Source organism: Budorcas taxicolor, chromosome 2 (assembly GCF_023091745.1).
Source record: "Budorcas taxicolor isolate Tak-1 chromosome 2, Takin1.1, whole genome shotgun sequence".
Taxonomy (NCBI): Eukaryota; Metazoa; Chordata; class Mammalia; order Artiodactyla; family Bovidae; genus Budorcas; species Budorcas taxicolor.
In genome coordinates, this window is record NC_068911.1 from 129266600 (window position 1) to 129287597 (window position 20998).

The window sequence follows — 20998 nt, forward strand, 5'->3', positions numbered from 1 at the left end:
TAAAATACAGTTTCTACTCCTATCCACTCAAAGCCTCATAATCATTTTATCACACTGCTTCAGTTAGGTGTTTGGTGAGGGTTTTTCTAAAGGCCCTGAAGTGAAAACATTGTCCCCGTCCTTCACTGCCTGTTTATTCTTCAAAATGTTCTCACTCATTCTTCAAAGTGCAGTTCAAACAGCCTCTCCTCAATAAAGCTTTCCCTTCCCTTCAAGCTGATGTCAAATGCCACCTTCTCTGACTGCCATAGCACTTGGGGGACATTAAAGCAGCTGCCATTATTAACAGTCTATAAAGCATTTTTTAATTGTATTGTTATTCATCTGGATTATAGTTAGTTTTATATATTCTCTCCTTAGTAAGAACTCAGGGACACATGTCATTTTTGTGTATACCTCACATTAACCAAGTTTCTACACTACTAGTGTTCAATAAGTATTCATTTGTTGGAAGGAAGAGATATCCAAATTTCTACTACCTGGAATATTTGCTAAATGAGTCTAAGAGAATGGCTGGAAGACTTGTGAATGTAACTAGAATTTTCCCACTGCCCTTCTCTTGAGTTACTGGCTTTGAGAAATGAAGCCAATATATATATATGAAGCCAATGAAATCTCCTCTTGGGGGAGATTTTGATCATTGACTCTATCTTGTTCATCATTCACCAAACTTATCGTTTCAATCTACCAATATACACTTTCCATTCTGTCAGTAAGGTGCCTTTTGTCATCATTTCCTAGAATAGCCAAAGTTCTTCTTGACACCCTGCTTCCTCAAACCAGACCGTCAAACTGTGGGCAAGGCATGATAGATGTGCAGTTACTACAGGATGTGCGTGCTTCCAACAGCTGGGCCAGAAGGCACATTCACCTCAAAGGTTTACCAATGCTGGGGCTAAATGCCGAGACTTTATAGGGTCATCTTAGTCCCACTGCTCAGTTTCCATCCATAAGAAGAAATCCTTATTACTAGACTATGAAAATAATTAAAATTCTGAGGCAGAGGAGTTGAAAGAAAATATAAATAAAGTTACTAATCTCTTGCACGTTGTTCTGATCAGACTGAACAGTCAGCATCATATGGTGAAGTGGAGATAAGGCAAGTGTCTAAAGGGCACAGGTTGTGTGATAAAACCAGGCACAGCCCTAATATGCTACATATGATGTACAAAGTCCAAAGGTGAGAGGTCTATACTGCTTTTTAGGTGAATGCATTAGCATCGTCCAGGTTACCACTAATGGTTTAGATGACAGCCAGGTAGAGATTTATTAGCTACTCATAAAACATACATATTTTTGTGCATACCTCATCCTGCAATATGTTTATATATCATTTTTATATGAGCTTCTTGTGTGTACTCGTCTATGTCTGCACTTTTAACCAGCAAACACATATGATCCTTAGAGCCAGTATGTAAATCATGAGGGGAAATTCCAAGAGTGGAATTCTGCTAAATCAAATCCAGTTATTTATTCATTCATAATCTTTTCTTATAATAGAAGCTACAAAAATATTTGACATACAATATAATACTGAAGAGATGATATGCTCATAGACAAAACCTGGAAAAGGAATGCAGGAAAAGAATCTTAATTCTACTTGTCTAAGGGAATTTTAGAAACAATGTATATAATGTGATGATATATGACATTCAAAGCATAAGTCTATTGTTGCTGTTGTTCAGTCACTAAGCCATGTCTGACTCTTGCAACTCCATGTGCTGTGTATAGCACACCAGGCTCTTCTGTCCTTCACTGTCTCCTGGAGTTTGCTCGAATTCATGTTCATTGAGTTGGTGATGCTACCTAACCATCTCACCCTCTACTGCCCTCTTGTCTTGTACTGAGGAGAAAATATTTGACATAAAACATTCCTCTTTTATTTATTTAATCTGCAACCGAAAAAGGGAAACAGAAAGAGAGTATTCCTTTTTTCTGTTCTTTTTTGGTTAGGTTATTGGAGAGCCCTCATGTGGTTACCACGGGTCACTGCAAACCAGCAAAGTAGAGTACAGTAGAGCTTTTAATTCTGCCCATTTTCTCTGGGCATTTCATGTATAGAAATCAACTCTCATATATACCCTAATTTTAAAAAAGATTAGAGAGGATCACAACCTCATAGCCTAGGCCGGAGATTTTCATCTAATCCAGCAATCCTTACTTAAGAAACTTCCCTACCTTTAATCCAATTTTAATCCCCAATTAAAATCTCAGGGACAGAGAAGCCTGCCAGGTTACAGTCACAAAAGTCAGACACGACTGAGTGACGGAGCAAAAGCTATGTTCATTTCTTCCTATGAAGTTGCTATCAGGTATGCCAAAGAGCTCCCCATCACCCTCTCTTGAACACTATTGCATTATGAATCTTCTCTCATCACCCACACTGAACTTTAAAAAAAAAAAATCTAATTTCTTTAACCTTTCCTCTAATGTCTTACTTTTAAACTTGCAATTTAGGTTCTGTTTCCAGAGAAGCCCTGTCAACATTCCAGTACTTTTCAGCCTCCAAATGATAGTCTCAAACTAGAAAAACGAAGCAATAAGAAAGAGCCAGCGGAATTCAATAAATCCCACATCCTGCATTCCTACCAACCAACAGGTCACTTGCTGCAGCTGGGACTCACCTCGCCTGCGCTGTGGCTGCGCTGCCGGGTCAGGTGTTGCCGATGCACCAGTGCGCTCGTGGGTCTGCTGCTCTGAAGCGGGAGTCGGGGATCGATGAAAGTGGTGGTTCGGGAGTTGTGGTCAACAAAAAATGCCTAGGAAGCAATCCACTGAGTCAGCAGTCCATACATGCTACAGACTTGTCCTATCGTTTCACACATTCAGGAAGAGACCCACTTTGGAGCAATAACCTTAGCTCTGTTTTCTCATAATTTCAAATCTTTGGGAGAATTACTCCCTCCTCCCTCAGGACAGACCAGAACACAGGAAGCGACGCTTAGACTGAATTCAGAGTTAAGAGAGCAGGAAGGAACATGGTCCCTGTGTTTAGGAAATACTCTTAAGAGACAGTCATCAAAGTCAGGATCTTAGAAAAAAATCACCTGATTGGACATTTGGGCTTCTCTTAATTGATGCTAAGTGCATACTGTTATGGATATTACCAAGTTCTTCTTTCAAACATCATTGAATTCTCTTTTCCTTTTATGCAATCAGCTACCAAGTCCTCCCCCCATTTTCCCAATATAGAGTCTCCTCTATTTCTCCCATCCCAGCCTGGCTACCATTCATTCCATTATTTCAGGACTTTCTCTTAAATGTAAAATTATTAATAGTTTATCAGTTATTTCACATCTCTAACAACCTTGATTCACTGAACTGGCACCTCACTATGAGAATATATTTTCCTAAAAGCTTCGACTATATCTCCACTCCAATCCAAACCCTCTACTGGCTACCTGTTATCTACAAAAAAAAAAAAAAAATTCCAACCCTTTGGTCACTTTTCTAAGACTCTTTAAAGTCTTCTTATTTGCTCTTTCAGTTTAATCATCAGTCACACATCTAAATTCTATCACGTTCAATGACTCTGGGCAAGTCACTTAAGTTCTCTGGGCTACAGATTTCTTATAAAAACATGTCTCCCTCTCTCCCTCATTCATAACAAACATTTCTCCCCCATCATGTGACAGGAGGGAGGAAACCATGTCTGACACTTTTACTGCAGAATCCCTAGTGACATGAAATCATGAATGAGCATAAGCCGTTTCCCTCAGTTTCGCAGGAAAGTCTGCAAGCAACGTAGAAAGGCCTTTAAAAATTCTTTTTAATTCTAACGCTCTTCCCAAGAGCTATTTTTCATTATCAGTAAGAACCAAATGGTAGTAAGTTTTCAAAGAAAAATTCATTCAAGGCAATAATGAAGCCCATTATCTCAAGGACAATTGAAAATATAAGTTTTCCATGACCAGGTAAAGTTAATTAGGTCATCAAAGATAAAAAGGACTATTAGGAAAGCCTGGAAACTCATTACTGATTAAAATGTCAGGACACAAGCTATATGTCAAATAACCTAAATGAGCAAAATAGAACTGACAACTCAAATTGATGGAGCTCCTTTAACAAAGTATTATACCTTAAAGACTAGGAAATAATACATCTAGATAAATCCCAGGGGCAGATGGTATATTTATGCCAATTAAAAAAATCACCTTTCCATTATGAAACAAAATGTTTCTGTAGATACAGAATTAGGAAACAGGGCACAATAATTTGTAAGTAGCTCCCAAATAGGCAGAAAATGACTTCTTTAAAAAATAACTTTAAGCAGAAAGTGCACTAGAAGAAACAAAGCAGAGAAATAACCAGAACCAGAATCCTGTTGGCCCTTTTCTCAATGTTTGATTTCTAGGTACAAAGATTAGATTAAATGGAAGTCATGTAGGAGATGGTGTCATCAACATCATATCCCTGGGTAATGTTCCCTTTTTTCATGACCTACCAGGTGGAATGTCTTACTTCTCTGATCCTGTTAAAAAAAAAATTACATCAATTGTAAACCCTACACAAGTTTGTACTGATAGGCTCTGGTCTCAAATGTAACACCAGTTCCTGTTTGATGTGAGCTTCTAATCAACATCTGGATATTACTTCTGCCACTATTTAAAATGTCATAAAATAGAAATTCAATTATTTTTATAAGTAGACATTTCAAAATAATATCATATCAATTTCACATCCTCTTTAAGAAGATTAAGCTCTTATTACTTACAACAATAATATGAACCATACTAAGAGGAAAATGCAAAGAGTATGAAAATAGAATTGCCTACTTACTCTACCTAATTTCTTAGGCATGTTTTGAAGGTGCAGGTGGCCATTTAGAGGTAACAATGATGCACTTGTAATTGTAAGGACAAATGGGTGTGTACATCTAGGTCAGTTGTGATTTACCTGGAGTGTCACAGTATAATTTGATGTTAAGAGGCTTGTCTAAAATCCATTCTCTAAAGAATTATGCTGTGAATGCCTTCAGGGTAGGGACTCCTTACTCACCCTGTTCTCTCTGGTAGCTTTTAGGGTTACGTCTGGGAGAAAGAGAGTGCTCAGAAAATAAACTTCCAAAAACTTGAATAGCAGACTCTTGACCAAAATACAAGAAGACAAATGACAATGAACTAACCAAGTATTAAAAATCACATTTTTTTAACATAAGCATAGAAAGACTGACAAGTTTGAGAAAAATAAATGTGAGAAGTGTGTGCGTGTGTGTGTGTGTGTGTGTGTGTGTGTCGGGTAAAACACGTGGAGAACTGAAGACTACAAAACCACAAATAAGATAGAAAGTTTCAAAATATCTCAAATGGACATGTATAAACTACCAAGTTAAAACTTGAGAAGTTGAAGACAAAGTAGTGATTAAATGCTTGCGATCCAGAAAGACAAGCCTGGGTCTGAGCCCTAACTCCACCACTTACTAGTGACATAACCTTGGGCAAACTACTTAACTTCTTTAAACCACAATTTCTTTTCTGTTAAATAGGGACAGTAATGCCTACATCAAACAAAGGTAAAATGAGATGGTTCATATAAAATTTTGAACATAGTCTCTGTGACCCCTTAAATGTGACTTACTATTATTACTAATAATAGTTTTAACTTCTGAGACATTTTTCTAAAGATTATAATTTTTCTCCCTACAGTCTATACACCAAGCTCAAAAAAATGGAGAACCAGTAAAACTGTACTTCCCACGCTCCTTCTAGCTCTGTATGGCCTAGATTAAGTTCTGGCCAATGTGATGTAAACAGTGTGCCACGTGATACTTCCGGACAACCTCCTGACAAGGAGATTTTCACAAGGTGAAGTCCTCCTTCTGTTCTTCATCCATTTAGCTTCCTAAAACAAAGATGTGAACCATACAGAGCTCCAGCAGCCGTATTTTGAACCTTGAAGAGTTTGGCTTTAGTAAGACTGAGTGGCTAAGCAAAAAAACTGTAAGGAGCTAGGGCTCTTACAATATAAGGAACCACCCTAAAACCTACAGGCTGCCTACCTCTGAACTTCATATATGAGAATAAAATCTTGCATTTTAAACTTTGTATAGGTTTCTGTCACAGGGTAGCCAAACCAAATCCTAACTGATGCACTGTCTCAGCAGAGATGAACACATAAGCCAGCCACCACCATTATACATAAGATTTTTCATTATTTCATAAGTGATGATGTCTTATTGTTGCTCACCTTCAATACAGTTGGGTAATGGTTCGAGGTTTAAGTCAAACGTCGGGCTGGGAAAGTATAAAGCTGAGATTTGAATCCATCTTCCTGACTCCAAAGCCCAGTGAGCAGTGCCTCCTTCCCTTCTCATCTTATTTCTCCTCTTTTTTCCCCCATTCTTTCTTCCTCCTGTTTTTCCTTTTGATGTTCTTCTCACTCTCCTCACACCTCACATAGTACTTGAGTTTAGAGAAACATTTACGTATTTATTGAATTAGGCCGACAATAACATTCGGCATTGACAAGCCCACTGCTGATGCTGGACAGCAAACGGTGCTTCCTCCGCACAGTCCACGGACTGCTCCCCTGCTGGAGACAGCGCTGTGGGTGGCGAGAGGTGCTAGTCTGTATTCCACAGGGGCTCAGATTCAGAGAAGATGGAATGTGTACATTTTTTACATGAGTTTTTTAAGTCTGCCAGATACTTGGGGCAAAGTCCCTATTAAGACCTGTATGGAAGCCACGGCTAGTGCACTAGCTCTGGCTGAGGGCAGCACCAAGAAGCAGCTTCTCTGAGCATGCGCGGTGCTCTCTCTGTTAACTGTGTGACCCTGGACAGTGCTTTGCTACATCCACACAAAGGAGATGACTCAAATCCCAACTGAGTTGTGGAAAATGTTTTCTACTTTAACATGAAGAGGAATGCATAAACAAATACCACCCAAAGTTTAGGCTTGCCATTTCTATTTGTGATGCACAAATCAATTGTGTCACCAAAGTAGATCATGTTCCCACAGGATATCCTAAGTAGCTCAAGTCAGTAACAAAGCTGACTGACTACTTTTTTTTCCTTTTTTAAATTTAATTTGGGTCACTTTTTATGTCATCATTCTTGAGTGGTCTGCTTTTATTTATGAAATTTTCTACCAGGTATTAATAAATACTGCCTGAGTAAACAGTATGTTGAGAATGCAGACATCGAAAAAGCAATTGTATCCAAAAATGAATCTTTTTCAGATTAGCCACTAGCTAAGCAAATTTTGATAACACAGAGTCTCTAATGTTAAGTTTCATTAAGGAAATCCACTCAAGCTTCCCCATGCTGGACCAGCTAGAACTAACAATATAATAAGAAAACTGAAAGGAATGCAAATATCCAAATTCAAATCTCATTTTAAAAACGTCTACCCTTTCACTGCTTCAGGGCATGGTCAGAGTCAGAAAATATGAGCTGGTTGGAGCCAAGTGGTATTTTAGTGAGGCCAAACAAAATATACTTCTCTCTTTACACAATTCTTTTTTTAAGTTTCTATTATTTTAAGAAAAGAAAAGGCCATCAGTATTTGTGAAGAAATACCAACCTCAGGCTCAACAAATCTAAGTCACAGAAGTTTGAATTTGTTTCCAGTTAACATTTTGCCAAACCAGGAATCCATATTAAAAGACCATGTAAACAAAATAAAACAAAAAGCACTTGTAACTATGCTACAGAAAGACATCAGATCTTCTTTCTTTCCCTAAAAGAACAACAATTTAAAGATTAGAAGTGCTACATAATGAATCTGTTCTAACTTCTAGTTTATCAACTCTATAAAATCTTAAAATGCTCAAAAAAGTTAATTGTAATCTAATTTCTATAAAGATTTTAATTTACTCACACATTCTCTCCCTTCCAAAATATAAATCTCCTCTCAGCTCCTGGTCCCCTCTCTAGCATTTCCCCAATTATAAGGAATAAACATGGTATTATTTTCTCTATATTATATCCCAGACAGATCTCTGTTACCAAATGATAGATGAAAAGACCTGAATGACATAGTTTATTATAAGTAAAAAACAGTCATGCTAACATCTTCTACCATTTGGTTCATTTGAAGGAATGAGTGGTCCTAAATATCTCATGGCATCTGTATCAATCACAAAAAAGTTAAAGAAAGTTATTTTGTTAAATTGTTATAATCAGAGAGCTAAAGTCGATAGAAGAGAAAAACAGGGACACAAGGCACTGGATTAGAGTTCTGGAAACAGCTGATCAGTTAGTAGATGTGGATAAGTAAAACATTCCCCATACTTCATGTATAAATGTTAGCTCAAGGCAGGGCAGAGAAGGGGGGAAGCAGATTTTATGTGTTGGGAGTGGTGGTATTTAGGTGTGAAGACATATAATACAGGGAAGCCAGTGACATGCTGGGGATGGCTTGGACCAGATTCCATGAACTCATGGTGAAATTTCAAGGAATTATGCTAGCTGGTTGATGATGATGCTGACAGCCTGAAACTGGCAATGTGAGAGAATTTACACCATGGAAAATGGCAAATGCTACAGATCAGCCCTCTTCCCCACCACCCCTAAGGAGCTGGTTGCTAAGCATTTACCACTACAGAAAACCAAGAATGAAGTTATCCAAATCAGCACATTTTAGGTAATACAGAAGGGCATTACCATGAAATCTGAAGATAGTATACTACATTTTTTATAAAGATCCAATGCTGGTCAGAGGACAACTCTTTAAAAGCAAACAAGACTCCATGGTACTAGCATTTTATTCAAAAATACATTCGCAAAACCAAACTCTGCTCTATTCTCTCATTCAGAAAGGTATACAGCCTCAGAAGATTCTTCATTTCAGCCTCTATGTGCATTTGCATGGGTTACTTTTTGGTCTAACAAGTTTGTACCCCGTACAAATAAGCAAGAGATCTTCTACAGTGTGCTATTTAAAGGTTAATTTCATTTCTACTTGGAATGCTATGTAATTGGAGGTGATTAAACCAGATCACCAGTCCATCTAGTCAAGGCTATGGTTTTTCCAGTGGTCATGTATGGATGTGAGAGTTGGACTGTGAAGAAAGCTGAGCACCAAAGAATTTATGCTTTTGAATTGTGGTGTTGGAGAAGACTCTTTAGAGTCCCTTGGACTGCAAGGAGATCCAACCACTCCATTCTAAAGGAAATTAGTCCTGGGTGTTCTTTGGAAGGACTGATGCTAAAGCTGAAACTCCGATACTTTGGCCACCTCATGCGAAGAATTGACTCATTGGAAAAGACTCTGATGTTGGGAGGGATTGAGGGCAAGAGGAGAAGGGGATGACAGAGGATGAGATGGCTGGATGGCATCACTGACTCGATGGACATCAGTTTGGGTAAACTCTGGGAGTTGGTGATGGACAGGGAGGCCTGGCATGCTGCGATTCATGAGGTCTCAAAGAGTCGGACACAACTGAGCGCCTGAACTGACTGACTGACTGACTGAAACCAGATCACCACCACAAAGTTGTTAGTTGTTTCAAAGTAATTAAAGAGATGCACCACAAAAATAAGAAATACAGTGCTCTAAAAGACAAAAAAAAAAGAAAAGAAAAGAAAGAAAAACATAGTTTTCTAAGTGTAGAACTTACTCAGCTAAAAGACTTTTGGGATTCACTTGAAACCTCCACATATTAAGTTGCATTATTCTCATTAAGATGAACCTGACCTAATAAACTGTGGCCATGAGCTTCATATAGGATTAAAACCAAAGTCTATGTCATCACTTGGGCAACTTCTCTAGCCACATAGGCTATTAAGGTATGGTAAAATGAGAATCCTTAAGCAGGCTAGGACAGTGGTAACTTTCATGGTACAAATATCTTCTCTCTTCTAAAAATCTATCCTAACCATAACTGCTACTTGCCATGGTCATTCTATTTGCCAAGGTGAATATTCAGACCATGCTGATACTCAACTCCCCCATCTGACATCCAAAGTCACAATGTCCTAGAGTTACAAAGCTTGGCTTTAGAAAGCTTTGGGAAAGGATGCTTCACATTAAATAAGCAGATGGTTACCATTTTACATTTTTCTTTAAAGAACCCATAACATTTATATCACTTTTTTTTAAAGTCCAAAGTTTCTTAGCAGTTCAATTTAGGCTCAAGTAGAATGATCTGGGGAAAGCACCTGTGAGAGTGCCCCACAGTACTCTACTGTTTGACAGTACAAAACAAAGAAGCAGGAAAAAGGGTTATTCCATATTTGCCATCTGAAAGGGGAGACAAAAATTAAATAAATTTTTTCCAAAAACTAAACCAAACAATAAGTTCACTATATAAACTTGGGAAATATCAAGCTTTGTCATAACTTTCTAACTGTCCATGTCTTTTGTATCATTCTCTCTGTTATCCTTAACTCTCTGCAATAGTGCTTCGACAGATTTTACTTCACTGATATTGATCTGACGGTTTTTATGTGTTAACTGGACCAGTGGATGCCAAACAATATTCTGGATGTGTCTGTTGGTGTTTCTGGAAGAGATACCTTTCAATCAGTAGCCTGAGTTAAACAGATGGTCTTCCCCAATGTGGGTGTAAGTGAGAGTGTCAGTCACTCAGTCCTGTCTGACTCTGCGACCCCATGGAATGTAGCCCTCCAGGCTCCTCTGTTCATGGGATTCTCCAGGCAAGAATACCAGAGTGGGTTGCCATGCCCTCCTTCAGGGGATCTTCCCGACCCAGGGATCAAACCCAGGTCTCCTGAGTTGCAGGCAATTCTTGACCATTTGAGCTACCTGGGAAGCCCTCCAATGTGGGTGGGCCTCATAAAATCATTGAAGGTCAAAAGTCTGAGTAAGAGGGACCTGCTTTGGCCTGATTGAGTAGGCACATTGGCATTTTCTTGACCCTTGAGTCGTGAGCCTGCTGGGTTTTGTATTGGATCTTATACCATCAGCTGTGTGTGTGTGTGTGTGCTTGTATCTAATACAGGGTTTCTCAAGATTTTCCCGTTCCTTCTTCAAAGGAACCAAACATACCCACTCTGGATGTTCTTTTATCCATTTCTTTATGTTAGGTGTTTTCCTTCCTTTCCCAGGCCCTGTTTTCTCTCCCCCACAATCTAATTTTATAGAAATCCTACTTCTTATTTAGTGTTCAGTTCAAAGCCTATCTTTACTATGAACTCTCCAGGTTTTCCATTCCAGAAATGTCATTCTGTGTCTATACTAGTGTGTGATGCCTATTCTGTGTTTTCATAACACAGATCAGAGGCACTGAAGTAGAACAGTCTTGGGGAGGGTGCCTAGTGGTTTTACACTGAAAGGGCATGATGCCGTGCAAACGCATGGATCTGATTTCAGTTCTGGTTCTAAGAAGAAAGCTACTTCTCTTGTGAAGGATGTTTCTAAAATGCTATCTTCATGACCATAGCTTACAGAGTATGTAACCACCACAGAAGAAGACCAGTAATCTAGCAAGAGACAAATCTAGCAGAGAGACCGCAATAACAGAGGACTCACAGAGAAACTGATAATGCTCTGGGTCATTATACAGGTTTCAGGCAGAAGCAAACACTTGCGGGCAGACTACCCTGCACTGGTCAAGAACAATATGGACAAAAGGAGCAAGAACAGTAAAGCGACCCCTATTGTGGCAAAATCATTTTCTTGGACCACCTTGGTTAAGGGAGATCAGCAGGCTGTTAACAGGAGGCATGGGACACTACACTAGTTCTACACTGCATCTTTGATAAGTCACTGTGTATTTCCCATTAGATAAGGATTCAGCCATCAATAACAAATCTTTATTATTTTCATAAAAGTCTAAATTGAAACTGTTTAGTTACTGTTCTAGATAGATTCTTTCTTCTACCTAATCATTAAATCAAGATTTTAGTGAGTGGGTAGGAATAACCAGGTGAGTAGCATTCCTGACTTAGTGTGCCATGTGGTCCATTTTATTCTGTAGGTGTCTGCATAATCCATATTTTTTCCCCAAAACTAAGTAATAAAACTCTAGAGATTTGTAATTGTACTGCTTTTATTTTCTACACTATAAGTAATAAGTCAATTACCGAGTAAATTGTGTTAATTATAATCCTAATTGTTTTTCTTCCATTTGTTATCCCATGATTATCTAAGTGGATGCCAACCACAGCCCCAGGAGCTGGACAGGACAGGTTACTAACACTCACTTTAGAGAAAACTGAGGTTTGTAGAAGTTAGATCAGACAGTGATAGATCCAGGAATCCTGACCCACTGCAGCATAATTTCCTCAAATTCTTCAAATTAACAATGGGAAGGAAGAAGAGAAAGGAGTGAAGAAGGGAGGGAGGAAGAAAGAATAAAAGTAGGGCAGAAAGAACGGACACTACTATGTTAAGTAACATTTGGTTTTCCTTGTTAAAACTCATAATCGTCTACAGATATATTATCCCCATGAGCACATACTAACGATCAAACCCAGCCAAGAATCAGAAGCATTTTAACCAAGTCACATTTTAATACTACTGACGCATATTTCTTGCATAAATATAAAAAGTTTATATCAACACTGTAACCCAGATCCCAAATTACCCTTTTTTTTCCACAGTCCTGAGAGTGTACAAAAGTTTAAGAATTATTACAATAGAAGAAAGAAGAGATTTTCTTTCTATACTGGCCTACTTTCTTTGCTTAAATGTTTTGTTTCAAATAAGACAAGTCAAAATGTGTCCTGTATGTTAGTTGAAATCCTAGACTTTAGGTTCAACAGATATGTATATACAGATGTTAATCTTAGTCTCATGAGGACTATCCTGAACAAAATAAAACTTGGATTAATTGCTAGGATAAAAATAATTAAGAAAATCAAGTAGTGAAATAAAATACTAATTAAAACAGCGTGGAATTGTGAACAAGATACCTTTCCAAATGTAATTAAAAGTAGAACTATATCATCTAATCCTTAAGACTAAAGTATCAAAGATCTATAAGATCTAGGAGCTAAAAAGGGAAACCTAGTCTTCCTCTAATTTAACCTACTGCTTTTTAAAAATAGTTTTACTGAGATATAACTCAGATACTATACAATTCACCCATTTGAACGGTACAATCCACTGTTTTTAGTATACACATAGGATTGTGCAACCATCACCATAATATAATTTTAAAACATTCTCTCCAGCAAGAGAAATCCCACACCTATTAGGTTGAATTAGAGGAAGACTAGGCTTCCCTTTTTAGCTCCTAGATCTATGGTATTTAAGCATGAAGTCATGAACGTGTTTCTGGTAGAGTGTCATCAGATAAAATACCTATAATCTAATCAAAACCTATTTGTATGACTCAGCTTTGAAGGATACCAGTAATCCCAACACCTGGACTATAACTCTTCTTCCTTGGAATGATAAAGTATATCTCATTTTCAAAGACAATCCCTCCCAATAGAGTGCAGTGGTTAAGAGACACCCTCCTTAAGTTAGAATCCTGAATTCCTCACTTGCTTATTATACACACATTATAAGAACCTGACTGTTGATGCAGCAGACATAAGGGATGTGGATTCGATCCCTGGGTCAGGAAGGTACCCTGGAGGAGGACATGGCAACCCATTCCAGTATTCTTGCCTGCAGAATCCCATAGACAGAGGAGCCCGGTGGGCTATGGTCCATAGGATCGCAAAGACTCAGACATAACTGAAGCGGCTTAGCAGACGCATGCACACACACAAATTTCAATTAAAATGTGAACAATAATGATAATACCCACCTCATAGACTGCCATGAAGTTGAAATAAAATAATCCATGCACAAATACCTAGTTAAGTGCCTGGCACAGGGATTGAGCCCAATAAATGTAGGTGTCATCACTGTTACCACCATCGTTATCATCTTACCTAGAAGGCCTGATAGTTGTTCTTACTCTTTAATTCATAGTCAATGTTAGAAGAATATTTTACTTCTTTTCTTTCATGTAAGTCAAGGACATTTTTCACCCTAGAACTTCCCCTAAAAGCACACCAGATCTAGAATTTTGTGAAATCTCAGCCAACTTAAACCCTTGGCCTTAAGTAATTAGAAGAAAAGTCTCTTCCAAACTGGAGGCAGCTAAACTATAGTACAGCATAATCACTACCCTGTTCAAACATGTAATGTGAAAAATCCAAGACAACACATGGAATAAGAAAGGTCAAACCAGGCAAATCCTAGGAGCTACTTTCAGTGAGTGCACAGAAGGAGGAGCAAGTGGCAATGGGGAGGGAGCCTGGAAGCTTGCTTGTTTGTCCAAAGCAGATATCACCAAAAAACTAGGAATCTACAGATGACAAATTTTCATTCCTTCATCAAACCTGTTTTGAGAATCTTCTATACAAATGGCTCTGGGGTTGAAGAGGGAGTAATTTAAAAAAATAAACAGAAGAACTCTCAAGGAGGGGATCATCTGCTTGGGAAGACAAAACAAGTTAACAGCAGCACCATGCGACACATAGGTATAGGCATCATGAAACAGTGCAAGAGGGCCTGTGGGGACTCACTTATGCCTAGAGAGCCAAGGGCAATCCAGCCACTCTGCTGCCCTTCAATGGCGTGTATGAAAGCCCCCACACTCTCAACCATGGTAGGAGACCATGCCACATGCTCCCAGAGCACCGTTTACTGCCTTCCCTATAAGAGCTAGAAGATGTGTATTCACCTCCTCCCTGGTGAGAGGCAGGGTGACAGCACAGACTCTGGACCTGGATGGACTAAGTCAAATCCAATTCTACCACACACTAATTATAGGATCTTGGTCAGCTCACTTAGCCATGCTGTGCTTCAGTTTCCTCTTCCAAAAACTATGGATTAAAAATAGCAGTTATGTACAAGGTTGCATTGAGAATGGAAGGAATTAATCTAAATGCATAGCCACATCTAGCACATATCTAGTGGCACACACTACATAATACTACACTGTGAGCTTGTAGCATAGTTCTCACAGTGGCATGCTTATAGCAGGCATTTGGAAGTGTGGTGAATGGCAAAATTAATGAAAACACAGGAAGATGGTGCACTTGAGAAAAGAAGATGGAGCCAAATTTCATAGTCCTGAGCAGCTAAATTTGACCACATTTCTCATAAGAACCATGTCTTTTCATGCAGGTGAGGATTTGGTCATCCTATTCCATGTCAATTCTAGAAATTAGTCATCACTCTGGGGAAAAAAACTCATAGTATTTAATAGCTTCTGATGCTATATTAAATGGGAAAAAAGTTTACTCCCTTTAAACATTATAGAGGTAAAGCAATACATCAAAAAGGGGCAGTTAAAATTTCAGGCTAGTAGAAAACCTGTTAACGGCAAAGGATGGGAGCTATGATTTTTAAAGTACAGCCACGGCAAGAGCCTCTCCCAGATGTTCTTTAAAGCTATTTTTGTTTATTGGAAGTCAGTCATTTGTAAAGAAAGGATGATGGGAAGCACAGGGAGATACACCTGCTTTCATTAAGGTATCCAGCTTAGCTAAAAATCTCATTAAAGTCTAAATGCACAAAGCAGAGGAATCAGGCTAAAGTGATCATCTTTCAGGCCTGTCTGGTAATTCATTCTGTCCACAAGGCCAGGGGTCCTTCTACATCTTCCGTGCCACACATCATTCAAAAGGAAAGTCACCAGCAACCTGTGAGGTCAGCTATCTCCCAACTCACACTCAATGCTCTTAACAATGCTTACAACTTTAGGCTGAAACCCCACATGAGTCCAAACCCTCAGGAAAGAGGATAGATGGTTATGTTACCCACACAGTTGAGATAATGTTTACCTCTGTTTAACCATCGAAACTTTTATAAAAGCTATGAGACAGAACTCGTTCTTAAGAATACATCATAACTCATCTTAAATAGTATTCTAAGTCCAATTTAAACTCTTCTCAAGGTTCAGGTGTTATTAATAAGAAGCTCTCTCCTGAAGCATGTCTGGCAAGTTATGACTGGCAAGAAGGGAAACTTCCCTTCCAGGTCTGCATGATAAGTTCCCGATTCCCTTCAGCTAAGGATACAAAATGACTTAACATGTTAAGTCTCTGCACAGAACAGAAATACATGCAGCATTATCTCAGCTTGGGTTTTTCCCTGGACCTATGGTTTTCTAATGAGTATAGAACCCCATGACATCAGGAAAAAAACTGTCAGAGTTGAGAATAGAGCTGATTCTTGGTCTGCTAATGCTCTTATACATGCAGGTATAATACCATCAGTATTTTCCATCGCCCTTTCTTGGACTACCTGCACATTTCCATTTAGTAGAATGTTTACAAACACTCAGCACCAGCAAAGTGACATCCTCCTCGGGAAAGAGAGAGCACGGGAACTGCCAAGTGTCCCTGCAGGTTTCCCGTGTCCTGGAAATGCTTCCCTGCCATCCCACCTAACTCTGATATACCACTATTCTACCTGTGGTTTAGGGACCTAATTACAAATCCATTCTCTTTCATCTATTCTGAACTTCATGCTTACCACTTCTAATCTTCTCTGGGCTGAGAATTAGAGGTTTACTAAAAATTTTACAAAACTCAGGTCAGTAGTTTCAGTGAAAGTCTGAGGGTTCCTCCCATGCATTAAAATGTATCCATGCAATTTGTAATATCAGTTTTGACTGCCGCTAAGTTCTCAGATAAGATTGCTGGAAACTGAGTTCAGGATGAGCAAGATACACTGTGGTATTTTTGCTAGAGGGTACTTTAGGGAAGAATGGAATGCATTGAGTACCTTTCACATTCCACTCACCTTGAATGCTCTTCCCTGGTATGGTTTATTTCTCACTTAATTTACGTCTGTGTGCATGCAGAGCTTAATTTGTGAGTCCTTCCTCAGACACCCTCTATAAAATAACTCTCCACTCCTGCCTTTTCCTAGACCCCATATCCTGCTTTTCTTTAAATCAAAACTTTAATCAGCTCTTAGCGTGTCTGGTATTTACTTGTCCATTGGCCATCTCTTTCCATTAGAAAGGCAGTTCTATGGAGTTGTTGGCTGCTCTGTTTTGCACAGGTGTTCAACAAATATTTGTTGAATGAAAAAGTCAAGTACAGTTATTGTAAATATTTTGTCAACGTAATCCTCCCCACACTACAAGTCATGTATTTCAAGTATTTTTACAGACAGGAAAACTGTTGGTTGTTTCTCAATACTTGGAGAGCATAATAGGGTGGTTAGGAGCAAGGACCCTTGAACCAGACTGCATGGGTTAGAGCCCAGCTCAGACATTACCCATCCCTAGTCACTGGGCAAGTCACTGAACCATTCTGCACCTGAACTCTGCATATGTAAATAGCAATAATAATAACAGTACTCTCTTACAGAGTTATTGTGGAGAGCTTAAACATAAAGAACTTAAACAGTTCATGGCTCCTAGTACATGCTGAACAAGAGTTAAATAAACAAAATCTTGGCTGAGAAACACCTTAATAAGAATTACTAACTTTCTCACTTTGATTTCTTACTCATAAGACAACCTCCTGATAGTTACCCGGCTTTCTGATTCATTTGTCTAAGAAGGAAGTGCAGATGTGGTTACCTGGCCTGTGCGAGAGTTAAGTATTTCTCATCATACATGCTAACAAATCAGGGTTTTGAACCAACAAGACTAAGGCCCAAACCCGGATGGTGTCACAGACACACCTTGTGTTGTTGCTTAGCAACCTCCTAGCCACCTTCTTCAAACAATGCCACAACTTGTATTCAACTATCCACAACACAGCTAGGATAGGGAAGTATCATTGCCTAAGAAACCTCTTCTCTAAACAGTAGAAAATGGTGAGAGATTACAGTTCAAAGAATGTCCATGCAAAGTGGGTGTTTTGCCCATCAAGTGCCCTGACTCCCATACCCTGCATATACCACTTCAAAAGAGGGTAGCAACTGCTGATGGTAACAAACAACCTGTTTGTCCAGGTTTCCCTTGAAGCAGGAGATGGAATTTTTCCCCTCACAAAGGACTTTCAGCCCTCACCTGAAAGGTAGAGCCAAGTGCCAAAGTCACAAGATCACACAGTCATGTGGCAGCTTCCCCACGGCCACTCCTACAAGTTACCTTGCCCTGATGATCGTGTTTCATTTCCCAGCCCCTTGGCAGCTCCAGTTGTTTGTTTGCAAACATGTTGAGGAATCCCACGAGGTCCCGGTTATGCTGGTAGCGTTCAAAGTGGTGGGTGTCCCGCCGGACTTTGGTGATCATGTGCTTCAAACATGTGTTGTTTGTAAACATGCGGTAGGCACTCTGGAGAGAAGGATGGGAAAGCCATGTTAATCTTCTTTGTGACGTGCAAAAGCAACACATAAACTCCCATGGACATATTTAATCTTTGGATGGTATATCAGATTCAATGTAACTCTAGACCCACATTAGGAGACAAAGCAAAATAATTTTGATTAAATTAAAATAGACTACAGAAAGTCAGGGAGTCTTCACTAATGAATCTAGTTTTCTAAGGAACAAGAACGCTGTGGAGTTTCATTCTACAGGAGATGTAAGACCTTAAAGATGGTTTTAGGCAAAGCCCACACAGTCAAAATTACACCATTCAGGAAACAAATATACCCCCTCACAGAGAGCCCCAATATAGCCAGGATTTCCTCCAGCACAAGGTCTCTGGCTTTTTGGGTCTATGCCAATGAAACAGTTGGCATATAGTCAGGAGCCAAGTTGTATAGAAAAATGGCCATAAATCTGAATATTAGAAGTACATCCAATAGGCTGAGTAGTTCTCACTGAGAGTCATATTCAACTGAGACCACAGTAGATTAGAGTTTTTCATCTTACTTGTGCTTAAAAGCATAATCTCAGTAAATAGAATAGCAAGCAGAATTACCTAGACTGTATATCTTAGTATTTTTTTTATCTTTTTTTCTTCTCTATTTTTCCTGTACACACACACACACACACACACACACACACATACTCATATACACACATTACCTATATATGGCTAAATTTACATGATTGAAATACACATTTAATAAAACCCCATTATACCAGCACACATAAAAAAGTGATTGTTCTGTAAAATGTCATCAGTGTCATCTTCTGATACTTAAAGAAGAGTCCAGAAAAAAAAAAACAAACCATAAGCCATGGGCTGTCCTCATGAGTTAGTCAACAGATATTCAACACAGCACCATGTGCCAAGCAGTGGAAAAGGAGTAACTGTATAGGCTATTTCCCTGAAGGAATGTGACATTCATGAACCTGACCCACCGTGAGGATCTCCCCCGGAATGCTATCCTCAGGTAGATTCAAAGGGCTTTGGGTTCCTCCCACCTCAGCATCCCAGGGATATCAGACTGAGTGTGGAGGCCTACAGGCTTTACGTTATGAGTTTTGTTATTTATTTTCTTTCAGACAGACCAAGATAAACCCCAAAGAAATCAGACTCTCTGGAAATAACTTCACCTTAATAAACACTAACTGTGCTGGTTATTGAGAATAAAAGTTGAATAAGTAAGGATAGTCAACAATGTTCCTGTCTTTCCAGAGACCCTCAGAATGTGTCACGTCTGTCTGGGTGGGACAATTCATTGCCAACAGGAGTGCCTTCAAGAGCTTTCTTTCCTTTGGCATGGTGAGCACAGCAGCTGGCCATGTCTGAAATGGTGGCTGCTCTCAGTTTGGGTTCCTGGGTTTCTGAAGGACTCCAGGGATCAGAGAACCCTGACAACTCAATTTGGAATGAGAAATAGACCTCTGTTAGCTTAAGCCATTGAGATGTGTTGGTCACCATGACTGATGTATAACTCACACTGCACAAAGTAACTTTTCTACAGTTATTCTGATTGATTTGCTATCATTAACCTTTTGCTTTGCATGGAAATTATTTTTCCGCTATGGAAATGGAAGGCAGGAAGGTCAGACACATTAAACTCTACTCAAATGCTAGTGTACTAGAACCTTAGTACACCTGAGAAGAAAGTATTTGAGATCACATTTCCACCTGACAGTCTAAAGGAGAGGAGGTTTGACGGCTGTGAATAATTACGAGGTTCAGAGTACAGAGCACTGCCAAAGCAGGCAGGCCCACGCAGGGGCTCTGGGCAATTAGAGCATGAGAGAATAAGAAAGTGATACCATGAAAGCAGAGAAGGAGACTAATAAAAGAAGTCGGAGGCTGTCAGAGACTAACATTAGCTAACTAATAGTTTAGCCTGTGGCTGACCCTGCCTTGGAGTCTTATGCACAATCAACAAGGCATCTGTTTTCTGTATTTGGCTGCATGTTGCTGATTTATTTTCACACAAGCCATTGCAAGCATAGAGGCCGGAGATAACACTAGCCTCTGTGACGGTGACAGTAATGAACTTTCAAGTCACGCTCCCTAATACGTTTCTTTGGGAACAAAATATTGTGGGAGAATTCTGTCAGATAAATCATTTCTAAACATATGTATCTCTTGTCACCCTCCCTTAACCCTCCCCCCACCCCCCACATTAAAATAAGTAAATAGGCCACATCCTGATTCTTTATCTGGGGCACCAGAAAGGCTCCTCACTCTGCTAAAGAAAAGCAGCAGAACTGCATTAGGGCAAGAAGTAGTAGTAATTAGGTGACGGAACCCATCCCAGCCTCGGGCAGGAAGCAATCCCCTGGGGTTGGACAGCTCTTTAAGCACAGGAGTCTTAAGGCTGGTCTTATAATTAATTACGTCCTTTCATCTTCCACCTCTCCACTCAGTGAGATGTGTAATATAGTGCCAAGTTCAACTGATCTTCGCAAAAAGCATCTACCAAAGTAAATTTAAGTATAAGAAAGATTTCTCTCATCAGTATCTAGCAAACAACCTTTAGAATCATGGCTTTTTCAAGTCTGAATAATATGCACATGATTATTAGGGTCTACATAAAACACATAAGGCAAACAGGAACATCCCTCTAGACTCTGGCTACATGTTTGTAAAGAAATTACATACAAACTTACCCACATATATATGTTTACTTAGGTATGTTTATATACGTGTATGTATAACATATTTATGCATGTCTATCTTCCTTGGTGGCTCAGTTGGTAAAGAATACGCCTGCAGTCCGGGAGACCTGGGTTCAGCCCCTGGGTTGGAAAGATCCCCTGGAGGAGG

At 39.3% G+C, this 20998-nt stretch overlaps 1 protein-coding gene across 1 annotated transcript in view; it reads right to left on the reverse strand.

Moving 5' to 3' along the window:
• HECW2 (HECT, C2 and WW domain containing E3 ubiquitin protein ligase 2) overlaps positions 1 to 20998 on the reverse strand; it is a 248404-nt gene that overhangs the window by 78256 nt on the left and 149150 nt on the right. Inside the window, exons 13-14 of the mRNA XM_052663718.1 lie at positions 17965 to 18150; positions 2625 to 2759 (exon numbers count right to left, since the gene is read on the reverse strand). Of these exons, the coding sequence (XP_052519678.1) occupies positions 2625 to 2759; positions 17965 to 18150 (321 nt within the window). The remainder of the gene's footprint in view (positions 1 to 2624; positions 2760 to 17964; positions 18151 to 20998) is intronic.